We start from the raw sequence: 14758 nt of genomic DNA on the forward strand, positions 1-14758 counted from the left end.
AAAACCACGAGGCCTCTGAAAATAGGGGAGTACAGAGAGTCCATCAGGCTGAGGACCCCAAGGAAGATCACCTCTTGTCAGCCTTACAGGAAGCGGAACAGACACTCTGCAAGCCGCCTGGCCACGGGGGTACAGGGACCCCATCAACTCTTCGCTGAGCACCAACACGTGCCTGCCTACGCGGAAGACACGACGGTCTGAAACGGACCCGGCCGGCGCCTCACGGGGCTCAGACTCATTCGCTGTCAACTGACAGTGATGGCGGTGCAACGGGCAAGACAGTCCCCTCGCTCTCGCGGGTGCCGCTGGAGTCCAGGCTGCGGGGGCTGCGTCCAGGTGGAGGGGAGGGTGTGAGCAGAAGGCCCGCCGGAGGAGGGCAGGAGGGCAGCGCCCGGCTCAGGAAGGACTGCCAGCCGCCCAGGCCAAGCCACAGCTGTCCGTGGGAAGCCTGGACCCGGAGTCGGGACACAGAAGGCAGCCTGCTTCGAGATCACGCACACAGCCACTAACTCCCACAAGGAGAACGACGAGGAGTTGCTCTCCTCGCCCTGCGCCCAGGACGCCCAAGACAGCAGTGGGTTCTGAAAGACGAGACATACACACATGTAAAAAGGAGAAAATGTTTCCCATAAAAATGGAAGATTAAATACACGATCTACCTTCAATACCAAAAATACTGCTTTTTCTTAAGGCTGAAACCTACTGAACAGAAAATGAGAGATTATGACAAAATGTAGGAAGCTGGAAAGCAGAGGGGCAGACGGTAAATAAAGAGATTCGAGACCCGAGACAAACAGAAGTCTCGGCACCGCAGAGGGAAGCAGGAGAACCTCCAGACCCCGGAGGGCAGGTCGGGCGTCTCGTGGACCTCGGCAGTGGGTGAGCAGGGAGGAAAGAGTAGGACATGACCGAAGGCTACTGAGGAAATATCTGGGTGCTCAGATGACCCATCCCCACAAAGATCAAGGGACAGTGAGCCCCCGGGCAAGGGAGGGCAGGAGAGAAAGCAGAGGGTGAGGCTAAGGGAGGGCTCGTGAGCGCACGCGTGAGCCAGCCTGGACCCCCTTTCCTGCCTTCCACATTGAGAGGAGGAAGGACAGAAACCCGCGGCCAGTGTTTGCTGAAACTGCCGGGCAAGAATCGAAGCACCTCACATAAGTTCATTTAATTCCTAGTTTTAGAAAATTAACATAGAAAATTTTTACTATAAGAAAGAAAAATTACGGAAATTTCCAAAACAAATACGGTCTATCCGTGTGACGTGACATCACTCAGTTTAAAAAGAGGAGGGACTGTGACGGTGCTGAGGCTAGAAGCGTGAGGACGTAGCACGCAGCCGAGTGAGCCAGACACCGGGGGACAGACCCTGAAGGGCTCTACTTCCACCAGCGGACGACAGTCAACTCCACAGACACGGAGGTACAGAGAGGCCACGTATGAGGACAGGAGGGGAGCTCTGCTCTATGGGCGCAGAGCTCGGGCTGGGAAAGAGGCAGGAGGCCTGCGGGCGGGCCGTGGGGACAGCGGCACAAGGGCAGGACAGCACCGCACCGCTCACTCGGGGAGACGCAGCTAAGACGGTAATTTTTATGTGTGCCGGTAGAATTTTCTTAGAAAGGAACAATTTCTGTAAATATTGCTGATATCTGGCTCCCCAACAGCCACGTAACCCCTGGCCGATGGCTATTTCCTCATCTTTATCCACATCTCCAACATTCCAAGCTGGTTTCTACCCCGACGTCTGCCTGAACGCGCCACAAGGACCCTTCCCCTCCTCCTCCGGCCGGCTGCCACAGATCAGGCCCTGGAGTCCGTGTGGTTACCCTGGAAAAGCCAGATTTGTGCCACCAGGCACGTTCAGGCAAGTTTGATCCCTTGAGGAGCCCAAACCCCGAAGGAGAAAGAACTCCTGAAGGCCTCCTGCACTGCAAGGCCCAGAGAAGGGGGCTGCGGCCCGGGGCGCCCTCCCGCAGCCAGGCGCCCCAGGGGCCTGGATTCCGCACGGTCCCAGAAGAAAAGCTGAGAGCAAATGACAAACTGGGGGACACATTACTATTCCTCGTAAATAAAATGTAAACAAGAGAACACTCTGACAGACAAGCAATGACGGTTCATAAACGAGACGGCTGTCTGCAGAGATCACGTGCGGCCGCCCCGGGAACCCCCACCCTTTCCACACACCCCTGCGGGGATGCTCGGGGCTGGCGTTGTCCTGAGGGCCGCGGGGAGCCCCGGGAGGACAGACAGCACCAACACAAGCGGGCGCGCTCCTTGGCAGAGGGAGGCGTGCCGGGAAGACTGCTGTAAAGGAGGCGTGAGGGCCAGAAGGAAGCGGAGTCGCGGCAGGAGACACGAGCACGGAGCCCAGCACGGAGGCCGCGAGGCCTGGAAGGGGCTGCAGAAGGCCCAGGACTGGAGAGGAAGCTGGGCAGCCGGCGGATGCCGCTGCGGAGGCCGGCATGGTCGAGTCCCGGGGCGGGCTGGCTGGCCCAGGGAGCAGGAGGAGTCTTGCTCGAACTCTCACTGGAAGGGGAAGCCAGTGGAAGGTTTTAACGCTAGGAATAATTTTTGTTTTCAAAAAGAACTTCTAAAACACGCAAATTAAAACAATTGAAAGAAAGAATTCTTAGCACTCCGTATGCTTAATTACCAATCTTGGCTAACGAGTCTCTCTTAATGGCTGGTAAGAGCATGAACAACTTTTCTGGAGGACAGTTTGTGACAATGCATCAAAGGCCCTCTTTTTTGTAATGTGAATAAATTTTAAGCACAAGCTCCAGCTATCCTATGACAACATGAATATTTGAAAACATGAAAAATGTATATACGATTGATCTACAAAGACGACTGTTACTGTGCTATGCTGCTTAAAAGTCTACCCAAGGGGCGCCTGGGGGGCTCCGTGGATTAAAGCCTCTGCCTTCAGCTCAGGTCATGATCCCAGGGTCCTGGGATCGAGTCCCGCATTGGGCTCTCTGCTCGGTGGGGAGCCTGCTTCCTTTTCTCTCTCTCTGCCTGCCTCTCTGTCTACTTGTGATCTGTCTGTCAAATAAATAAACTCTTTAAGAAAAATAAATAAATAAAAATAAAAAGTCCACCCAAAAGCACGGAAGACTTCAGTACCAGTGACTAGACCTGGTCACACGTGTCCGACAGCCACACTGTTGCTGGCAGTAGTCAGTGGAGGGAGAGTCACTCGGAGGAGCCAGGAGAGGGAGGCGGCACCTGTCCTCCCCACCCCCACCTGCCCCAAGGACCGCCTCCCTCCAGGCCGCGTCCATAAGACCATATACAACATCCCACAACAAGAGAACCACCAGGCCAAAGCTCCTCTCATCCGTGAGGTAGCGGGCCTAAAACTGAGTTAATAGGTTTCCTCAGAAAAATTCCTTTTTTCTTGTTCTCTGCATCAGCTCACTTCTTTTAAAATCGTCAACTAGGAAACGAATATGTATACAAAATGCAATTAAAATTCAAAGTGGTACTAAAATATAATATAGTGTATGGAATGAGATTTTCACTCTTTTTCATTAAGTTCTTTGAGCTACTGTGTTGCATTTTAGCAAAAGTCACAATCTTATCAAGTTTAACGCTAGAAAAGTAGTACAAAGAGTCTGAAGGATAATGAACATAACCAGCATCATGTTTAGTAACCTCCACTTCAGAGATGGAGCCTTTGAACTGGCAAGCAATTTATTCCATTTCCAAAGCAATTTTCCTATTGTATTGAAAATTTTACCTCAGTATTTAAAAACAATAAGATGATGAATAATGGATTTTTTCAGAGACAGGATAAGCAGAAAATCTTAAGTGTCTTTGTTGCCTAGTGTCATACACACTTAATTGGTTTGTCACTCAAGAAAAATCAACGTTTCCAGCAATTAAGTATAATTCTGGAAACATATTTTTAAAACGAGTAAAAACAATGTGAACAAAGACGACAGAACAGATGATACCAAACCCAAGAGTACTGCCACACTAAGAAATGGAGACAGCTCTCTTAGCTGCTGCCAAAGGTTTAGAAAAATTGGGAACTTTCAACAAAACACTCAAGTACTAGAAGGTGCATAATTTACATGTATCTAAGTAAAAGTAAAAGTAGGTCAATACAATAACTAGCTTAAACTCACAGTAAGTATCGAACAGCCTTATTGTTTCCATTTTGAGAAGCATTTCTGAGAAGCCAACTGATAGTCAAGGGAGAAACCATTTAAAATATGCCTAGTGCTTAAGCCTTCTTTAAGAAAAATAAACACTACCCCCTTTGCCTGCATGTTAATAAAGTAGAGAAACAAAGAAACAAAGTAACAAAGTGCTGTAAAGAAATGTGTATGTTTCCTTCACCAAACACAGCTTCCAAGTTCAAGTGTGTCACTGACAAGTCATTAACAAGCAGCAAAACCATGTCCTGGAAAGTTGGGACTCCTCCCTTCCGACAACAGCAGAATAGCTGTTAAAAAATGAACAGAAGAGCACTGCCTGAAAAGCACACCTTGACCTTCGCAATGAAAACAAGGAAGAAAGGCAAGGGCCAGTCAGTCCTCGTGCCCAGAGACGCCCGCCACCCGCCACCTGCGTGAACTACGTACACGGTAACCTCGGAGCCGCCGACTCCTCTTCCGCGGCGTTCCCTAACAAGCCTCCGTGCCCATCTCCTGACATAAGATATGACACCAACACTACACATAAATGGAAACAAGCTTCTAAATTAGAGTTAATGGTACAAAATCTAGATTATGTAAATACCAATCCAGAAATTAAAAGCTAAGTGGCCAGTTAGCTCAGGACACATAATCCAGTTTCCTAAAACTGTGATGTTCATAATCACCAAATCTATCTTCGTGCTAATAACTTGTCAGTTGTAGAAGACAAAGTGAAACATACCTTTTCTGGCAGGTTTAAAGAATTTCGTAAGCTCAAGTGAACTACAGATCCTTTAAAGTATGTCTCTGGCTCCAGGGAGTCCTGGGCCCGAGCACGTGGATAAATGCTACCTTAAGACTCACTCAGGAGGGGCGTCTGGGTGGCTCCATTGGTTCAGCGTCTGCCTTCAGCTCAGGTCATGGTCCCAGGATCCTGGGATGGAGCCCCACACTGGGTTCCCTGCTCAGCAGGAATCTGCTTCTCCCCCTCCCTCTGCCATTTCCTCTGCTTATGCGCCCTCTCTCTCTCAAATAAATAAATGAAATCTTAAAGAAAAACAAAAAAGGAAGAGCCATTGGTACTTGAAAAAACCTTTTCAGTTGTGAATCATCACAGAAAAACAGAAGTTTGATCTTCTACAACTAGCAAGGTATTTTATAGATCATCATCATACTTGTACAATTTTTAAGATTCAGAGAAAATTGTGTATAGACACTCAGAATGAGAAAACTAGCATTAAAAAATTTGTGTTGCCTCTATCAAGAAACACACTAATATTTTAGAGATAATCAGACACTAGCCATCTGTTCTCAGCATGAATCTCTTCTCAAACACTAAAGTTTAACTATTATAATACTGCAAATGGCTCTAGGCAGGGCCAAAAGCTACACTGCAACATGAAGCAAAGAAAAGGCACTAACAGACACAGATCAACAAAATGATGTCCAGTGTCAGTTCTTCTTCTATCCACTGTGAAGATGATCTCAATGACAGAGGCACCATTTAAGAGAAAGAAATGGAAAGTCAAATTCACAAATACCTTACTTTTACCCAGCTATACATAATACAAGAAAAAAATCAATGCCTCATATTCGTTTATAGAAAATGATCTTATACAGTAATTATACTCTTACTGAACTATTAAATACTATGCATGGGACACAGCGTTTCATTCACCTAATAACTTCCGAAAAAAAAAAAAACCTACAAAAAAACCAACCCCCCCCCCAAAGAAATCAAGAACATCCTCATGTATCGGTGACACTCAAATCCTATCTAATTCATCCCCTTGAAATTTTCAAGTAAAACCCAATGATGAAAAATTTTATACAAGTTGTAACAATCTATGATCACTATATTTTAACCATATGTGTCCTAAACTGGTATGATTATAATGAACTGAAAGTAATTTCACTCCAAGGAAAACCTGAGAACCTTTAAAATACATTACAATTCCTTATTCCTTCATAATGTTATGAACACAAAATGACATTTTTACATGGTCAAAAAAAAGCCTTTTAAAACTTACAAAGCAAGAAAAGCCCATATCAAAGCTGTTTTCCTAACCACCAATTAGCTATCCATTGCCAATGTGGAGGAAAAAGACCTCATAATATAAACCTTTGATCTTGGAAATGTAAGACCACATTTGCACTTTTTATTTTTTTAATCTATTTTTTAGCTGTATTCTAATTTATAGCATACATTTCCCAACAGAAATACTAGAAAAACCGTAATATTGATATAAAACTTTAATCTATTCACTTTACAGTTCTGAAGTATGAAATGAGAGATTTTCTTACATATCAAGTTAAAAGTCCTCTTAAAACCAGCTTTGCTAAGGACATCTTACTGCCATAAGCATACCTACAGAGCTGAGGGGAGGTGACCAGAAGTGGGGCACCAGGCCAGGCTCTCTCGGAGGCAAAGTAAACCCTGGGACACCGAGCGCCTGTAGGGGCGGCCGCACTCACCCCTGAGGGCATGAGAACACCGCATTTTACACTCTACATGGGAGACCCCTATCCAAACAACTTGCTAGTGAATGAAAAAATAAATAATAAGACTGACTTTAAAATAAAAAGAGTAAAGACAAAACCAGAACAAAAGTAAATGACTCCTTCCTGCCAGTTCCAGGGCAAGACTCCCTCCCCCAACCCGCACCCGCGTAAGCGCACCTGTAACCCTGCAGAGGACACGGGAAAGGTGAGGAGAAGGAGGCAGACCCGGAGAGACCTCAGACCCCAGAGGGCACACAAGAGTGATGTCCCAATGTGCTCCTTCGGCCTCCTTTATCCCCAACTGTGTACTAGAGAGTCAGCAGCCTGAAAAGCCAGGGGCACAAACCAGAGAGCCCCTGAGAACAGCCCGGTCCCTCCTGCCATCCCAACCACTGTCATGGGAACCTAGAGATGAAGGCCCCAGGCCATACTGGAGGAGGCCACAGGCTGCAACAATCAGGCACTCCTCCCGCCCCTAGGAGACTAGAGGAGGACAGCAGAGCCCCATGGGCACTGCAGACCCATGTCCGCCCAGCGGGAAAGGGGCACCCTCCTCTCCCAGGTGTCAAAGGGAACCTAGCTTCCACCCCATCTGCCAGTAACAAAGCCGCACCACCTCATCCTGCCTCCCCACCCCCCAGTCCCAAGCGGGGTCAGAGGAAGCCTGATAAGACAGAGAAGAGCTGAAGAAAGTCCAGAGCCTAAAGCATAATATCCAAAATGTCCAGGATATAATAAAAAAACACTCATTATACCAAAAGCCAGGGAAATCTCAGCTTCTGAAGGAAAAATAATCAACAGATGCCAACATGGAAGGGACGCCTATGTTGAAATTATCTGACAAGGATTCTAAAACACCCACGTAAAGATGTGTCCGTGGGCAATTACAAACGTACTTGAAGCAAACGACAACAAACAAACAGCTATTTCAGCAAAGAAAGCTAATAGGAAGAAGAATCTGAAGGAAATTCTAAAACTAAAAATACAATAATGGAGATTTGAAAACTTAATGCATAGGGTCCAGGGGCAGAAAAGAAGAAACAAAGGAAAAACAATGAACTTGAAGAGTGAACAACAGAAATCACCCCATCTTGAGGGAAAATGGACTTAAAACAAATGCAGAGAAACTCGGGCCCCTCTGAGACACAGGAAGAGATCACACAAGGCGTCTCCAGAGAGAGTATCAGAAGAGATGAAAGAGAGTGGGGCTCAAAAAGTATTTAGACAAATGATAGCTGAAAACTTCTAACTTGACAAAAGATATTAAACTTGTAGATTCAATAGGCTACGTGAACCCCAAACAGTATAAACCCAAAGAAATCCATGCCAAGACCCATAATATTCAAACTACTGAACTAAAGACAAGAAAAAATGCTTGGAAGTAGTGAGAAATGACATCTGACCCACGGGAAAAGAAAACAATCCAAGGACATCCGATCTCTCATCAGAAGTCACGGAGACCAGAAAGAAGTAACGTAACAGTTTCCAAGTGCTAAAACAGAAAAAGGACAGTCCACCACAAGTTGTATCGTATCTGGTGAAATTACCCTTCAGGAATGAAGGTGAAATAAGGCCGCCTAAGAGGAAAGAAAACTAAGGGAATTTGCTTTCAGCAGACCTACACGAAAAGAGCAGCAAGGAATTCTTAGAAAAGTAATAATACAGTAAGAAATTCGGGAACTTCAGGAACAGAAATAGTGAAAACATGGGTCCATATAACAGGCGTTTCTTCTCCTTTTGAGTTTTCTAGCTTACGTCTGAGAGCAAAAATTAACACTGGCTGACGTGTAACTGTAGTCAAAGGTAAGGGAAATATTTACGTACTTTTCCATATGAAGTAAAATATTTATGTAATCGTACAAGATACTTACTTTACCCATGGGGCGAGTAAAGGGATGTAAAGAGGTACGGATTCTTCACTTTACTAACACTGATAAAACAGCAACACCAGAATACTGCGATGAGTCACATACATATAATGTAATACTAGAACTAGCAGTGGGGCACCTGGGTGGCTCAGTGGGTTAAGCCTCTGCCTTCGGCTCAGGTCATGGTCCCAGGGTCCTGGGATCAAGTCCCGCATCGGGCTCTCTGCTCAGCAGGGAGCCTGCTTCCCTTCCTTTCTCTCTGCCTGCCTCTCTGCCTGCTTGTGATCTCTCTCTCTGTCAAATGAATAAATAAAAATCTTTAAAAAAAAAATACTAGCAGTAAATAACATCTATACAAAGAGATACAGCGGAAAAACACCGTAGGTAAATCAAAATGGAATCCTAAAGATGCTCAAGTAACCCACAGAAAAACAGGAAGAAGAAAACAAAGAAACAACACAGCAATCAAAAAGGAAAATGACCGATATAAACCCTAACTTGTCAATCATCACACAGACGTGAATGATCCAAATCCATCAGTCCTAAGACAGAGACAGGCGCATAGATACAAAACATAACCTGACTACATGCTGACTATAAGGAACTCCCCTCACACACAAGAGCTTGCAAGTAGAAGGACGGAAGATTATATGCCAGGCAAACACTAACCAGAAGAAAGCATGAGTGGCTAAATTAATGTCAGAAAAAGTAAAGCCCAGAGCACAAATACTACTAGAGACAGATGGGAACTAGATAAGAGTAAAAAGCTTTGGTCGGTCAAAACAGAGCAAGCCCAACTACGTCTGCACCAAATGACAGACAAACAGTAAAGTGAAAGTGGATAAAATCAAGAGCAAACACAGACCAATGCACAATTACAGGTAGAGACGTCAACCACCCGCCCTCCATGACCAAGAGAACGACTAGACCGTGAACCGGCAGAGAAAGCCCACACGAGCTAATCAACATTTCAGCACATTTCACCCCAGGACAGCACAATCCATTTTCTTTTGGGCCCTGAAATTCTTACCATGTTGCCACATTCTTGGTCACCAAACAAACCATCAAAATTAAATGAAATAACGCGAAGCATGTTCTTTAACCACAAAGAAATCTTGCTAGAAATTAGTGACAGCAAAGTAAGAGCAAATTTTCCATACACACTCCTAAGTAACCCACGAGACAAAGGGGAAGTCTCAAAGTAAAACAAAATGCCAAAAGTCTGTGGGACACATGTAAATCGGTGCCGAGAGGAAAATTTACAGCACAAAATGCTTACATTAAAAAAAGAGGAGGGGCGCCTGGGTGGCTCAGTGGGTTAAAGCCGCTGCCTTCAGCTCAGGTCAGGATCTCAGGGTCCTGGAATCAGCCCCACATCGGGCTCTCTGCTCAGCAGGGAGCCTGCTTCCTCCTCTCTTTCTGCCTGCTTCTGTGCCTACTTGTGATCTCTGTCTGTCAAATAAATAAATAAAATCTTAAAAAAAAAAGGAGGAAAAGTCTCCAATCAATAATCTAAACTCCCACCATAAGAAAGAAGAATAAAAAGACAAAAATAAACCTAAACAGCAAACAAAAAGAAGAAAAAATAAAGCACAGAAATTAATAAAACCGAAAAGAAAACTACAGAAAAAATAAGAAAAATTAAAAATGGCTCTTTGGGGAAAAACAACAACAACAACAACAAAAATCCATCCTCTAGTAAGACTAAGCAACAAAACAATGAAGGCACAAACCACCACCATCTGCATGAAACAACATCCAAAAGGTAGTGAGAGACCGCCACGCACTCTATACACATAAACACAGCAACTTTCCTGAAAAGGACCAATTCCTCAACTGGCACAATCACAACTCACCCAAAATGAAACAGCTCATTTGAGTAGCCTAGTTAACTATTAAAGAAACGGAGTCTGTAAACTGAAACACCCAAAGAGGAAATCTCTAGGTCCACATGGTTTCACTGGAAAATTCTACCAAACATTGAAAGAAGTTAACAGCAACTCTATCTGATGTCTTCCGGAAAGCAGGAGAGAAGGGAACACTTTCCAAGCCATCGCATGAGGCCAGGTATGGGGGTAAAATCTGATAGTCACTGCCCTTCTATTCATGGAAGCGAAACATTTAGCCAAGTGCAGCCCTGCTCTGAGGGGAACAGAGGTCGGCAGGAGCCAGCAGGGGCATCTAATTCCATCCTGGGTGGGGTTGAGATAATGGAAGGTTTCAAAAGAAAAGCAATTTTAGATGTTGACAGAGCCACTGAAATATGGAGATTCTAAACACCAGGAGAAACAGCCAGGAGAATCCAAAGTGCGTGCCTCTAGGGTGAGACGCTAGGGTAAGGAGAGAGGAAAGAGCAGAGCTCAGAGCCACAGGGTCTTCTCACAAGACTTTTACCCTGTGTTACCATGATCAAACACAACGGAACGTCACAAAATAATGTAAAAGCACAACTTCCAGTCCAGATCCAACTCCCCCTGCACCTCTTACCTAAGTCCAACTCTAAGCTTGGAAACAAAGCAAGAGCCAAGCAAAGGAGAGCTCTGGAAGGTGGTAAGGCAGCAGTTCAGAGGAAGAGGGTTGGGCTGGCTTGGGACCGAGGACCGGAGAACTTACACAATAGCAGGACATCCTACATGCCCTCACTCAACAGAAGGAAGGAGAGCTGCCTGGCATTCCCCAACTCCCAACTTAGCAAGAAAAGGCAGCCCAGAAGAATCATTCCTCCCCTGGAGGGTACAGGCGTCCACGACCACCAGCAAGACAGATCAACACGTGCTGTGGGAAATGGCGTCCTTCCCCATGGACCGAAAACTCCCCTGTGCCATCACAGGACACTGGTGCATCTGGGCAGCACCAGTCAGGGGAACCCTGCCACAAAAAGAGGTTAGAAGCCTCAGAAAGCTGCTGTGTGTCTCCATGAGGCCGAGACGCCCGTCTCTCACCAGGAGGGAAACCAGGCAGCCCCAGCAAGCACAGCTCCACTTCAGAGGCGGCCAGTCCAGTTAACCGCTTCTGTTCAGGGCCTGAACTCCCCTCCTGTGCCACCAGAGCCCAGAGCAGCAGGAGGAACCAGCAAGAGGAATCAGAATGGCCACCATGGGGCGGAGACTCCTCCCCTAACCAGACACATGCAACAGCCAGGCACGTGTACAGTGGGTACAACCACAACCACCCCCCACGCAACAGCGTCTTCATCACGTGGGCTGACCACTCCTCCCCTTACCAAGAGACACTGGCCTCGTCCTCTCAGCAGCAGAAGCAGAGATGAGGGAGAGTCCCTGTACACCACAGAAACCAAGCACACCAAAAATCAGAGCACAAAATTAAACTGTCACAGGACTCACAGCCCACAGGCGGAGGCCAGGACCTACAGGCTAAGCCTTAACACAGTGCTCAGCTGCTGAATTAAGAGCTACAACCAGAACCCACATTCTCCACAAGGAAGAGACAAAACATCCAGGATAAAATAAAAAATCCAGTCCTATCCAGAACAGAAGATTCACAGTGTGAGTCGGAAAAGATGATCAACAGACACCAACCCTCAGATTCACTCCCATACTGGAATTACGGGACGATAGTTTAAAGCAGCGAACATAAACATGCTTCAACAGCCAATTACAAATCCTCTGAAAACAAAGAGAAATTACACAACTGACAATGATGAACATGATCCGCTGCTGCAGGAGCCCAACAGAAGACTGAAGATGACAAAGGGCAGAATTAGGCAATCCGACAACAAATCAGGACAATTCACAAGGCAAAAGAAACCGGGGGGGGGGGGGGGGGGGGGGGGCGCGGGGGGAAGGACACGGGACCTACGGGAATTACGGAATACCAACAACAGAGCCAACACTTGCGACACCCCAGTACCAGCAGGAGAGAGAAGACAGTGGAAACCAGAGTCCTTGAAGCAACTCCCTAACTTTGGTGAAACCAAACCGAAGGGACTAAAAACTTACCAAATTCCAACCGAGATAAACCGAAAGACATCCACAGCAAGACACACAATTAAATTTGTGAAAATGAAAGACAAATGCAACCGTGAAAGCTGTCAGAGAAATGGCACGTGACCTGCGGGGACACACCAAGGGCAGCGGCGTGAGCGCCGCAGCAGGAACCGCGCAGGCCGGGCGGGCAGCACCCAGTCCTCAAGGCTAATACCAAAGACCTGTCCCCCCGGAATTCTGCATCCAACACGCCATCCTTCAGGAATGACGGGGAAATGAAAACATTCTAAGGTGGAAGAAATTCCAAGACTGGCTAGAGAAAGCGCTTCAAATACCAGGGACTGGAGAAGAGCCGCGGAGCACCAGCAGAGAAGCCGGGCGGAGCACAGACGCGTCCGGTTCCGTACGGCGCACGCGGGGCTTCGGGCAGAGGCTCGGCACACGCGGTCTGCGGCACCGGCGGGAAGACGCTCACGGGGCCAGGACGCCAGCAGGTGTCCACGCCGCGCTCCACGACGACGACAGCGCCGCGGCACGCGGGGGTCGGCCACAGGCACGTGCCCCGCGACGGAGACACGAAGGCCCTGCCCCAAACACGGCCGGCGGAGCCAGAGTGGGAAGAGGAATGAGAATCGGAAGCGAAAACGCGAACAGAAGTAGCCACAGCCGGCTGCAACAGAGGTCCGGGACCGGCAGGCGCCCCGTGCGACCCCCGCGGGCGACAGACCACGACGAGCGCGAGGCAGCCGGAGGCCAGCGGAGGCGAACAGCGGCCATGTCAGAGCGCGGAGCACGAGCGCACGCAGAGCGCGGGGCAGTGAAGGCCGCCGTCCCCCGGAGGACACAGGGATCCCGGACGTGCGCCCGGCACGCGCCGGGCCGGCGGTGCGAACCTGCTGTGCGACGAGGGGCGGGTTCCCAGGAATGGTGTCCACAACGCCCGCCGAACTGCCGACATAAGCACTGCCACGGGTGACACGACGGAGGAAAGGGACGTGGCCCTCGGGGCCGAGCACTACGCGCAGACCCCGCCGCGCAGACCCCGCAGCATGTTCCCCGGCAGCCCGTCGCCACCCGCTAGAACGACGCCGCTCGAAACCCGGCTCAGGTCGCCGGGGTCGAACCGCGGGCCGGCAAGAGAGCCGAGGTCCGTCCCGCGTCGGGGCTACACCTTCTCCTGTAGGGGCAGGGGCCGCGGTGACCGGAGGGCTGGACGCGGCGACGGCTGGACACTGACCACGCGGCTCCCCGGGCACAGCGCGTGCAGCCTCGGGGTCGCCCATCGGCTCCCGGACCTCCGGCGGCCAGTCGAGCCCCGCCTGGGGCGCCGCGCTCAGCGGGGAGTCGGCTGGAGGCCCGCGCCCCGCGCCCGCCCCCCGCTCTCCCGCGCGGCTCGGAGAAGTTCGGTGCCTCCGCGGGTGCTCGGGGCGGCACGTCGGGTCCGCGCGGGACGGCACGTCGTCTTCCTCTAAGTCTGTTCCCCGCAAACCTCCCTCTGTTTCAGCCGCAAGCAAGTCGGGCGCGAGCGGGGGCCCCGCCGCACCGCCCCGCGAGCGCACGTCGGGTCAGCGCGCACGCCCCGCCGGCCCCGGGGACCCGTCGCTCCGCGGCAGCCGCGCTTCCCCGCCCGCTCTGGGTCCGCGTCCGCGCGCTCACGGCCCCCTGGACCGTCGCGGGGCCCGGGCGGCAGCGGGGTCTGCGGGGTGCGCACCGCACCGCCCGCCCGGCCAGACAGAGCGCCTCAGCGGCCCCCGCAGCCCTGGCCGCTGGCGAGTGCGGGCGACCCCCGCAGCCCAGGCCGACGCGGCGCCCGCAGCGGCTCCCCGCGAGGGCAGGCCGGCCTCGGGAGCGCTGCCGCGGCCTGCGGGCGGGGACGGACGCGCCGGCGGGGCTGCGGGGCCCGGGGGTCAGGGACGCCGCGGGCGGAGGGACGTGGGCGCGACCTCACCTGCTGGGCCGCTCGGCCCCGGGCCCGGGCCCCGCCGCGCTGTAGTAGGCCGCGCGTCTGCGGTTGGCCGCGGCCGCCGCGCCGCGAACCGGGTACAGAGGGATCTGGTCCGCCATGTTCCGGCCGCCCCGCCCCACCCGCTCCGCTCCGACCCCGCTGAGGCGCCGCCGCGCGTTCTGGCCCGCCCCCGGCGCGTCGGGGCCCGATGGCGTCACGGCGCGGCGCAGCCTGATGACGACAGCGGGCGGCGAGGGTCGGGCGCGGAAGGCGGCGGCGTTCCGAGGCTCCGTGCGCGGGCCCGATGACGTTCCCGCGCGGCGCGTGCGCGAACGAGGTGGTGGCGCTCCGAGG

The 14758-nt window shown here is 50.5% G+C and overlaps 1 protein-coding gene across 6 annotated transcripts in view; it reads right to left on the minus strand.

Moving 5' to 3' along the window:
- The window catches only part of ATP9B (ATPase phospholipid transporting 9B (putative)), a 223685-nt gene extending 209162 nt beyond the window's left edge, over positions 1 to 14523 (minus strand). For 3 of the 6 annotated variants that reach the window (XM_044242784.1, XM_044242785.1, XM_044242780.1), the window contains exon 1: positions 9543 to 9592. In XM_044242784.1, the coding sequence (XP_044098719.1) occupies positions 9543 to 9577 (35 nt within the window). In that variant the 5' untranslated portion in view covers positions 9578 to 9592. Of the gene's footprint in view, positions 1 to 9542; positions 9593 to 9791; positions 9803 to 10999; positions 11012 to 14407 lie in introns of those variants that run through there. The other 3 variants (XM_044242779.1, XM_044242783.1, XM_044242781.1) reach the window with 3 other exon arrangements.
- Positions 14524 to 14758: the final 235 nt, after the last annotated feature.

The sequence above is a fragment of the Neovison vison genome, chromosome 3 (assembly GCF_020171115.1).
Source record: "Neovison vison isolate M4711 chromosome 3, ASM_NN_V1, whole genome shotgun sequence".
Classification (NCBI taxonomy): Eukaryota; Metazoa; Chordata; class Mammalia; order Carnivora; family Mustelidae; genus Neogale; species Neogale vison.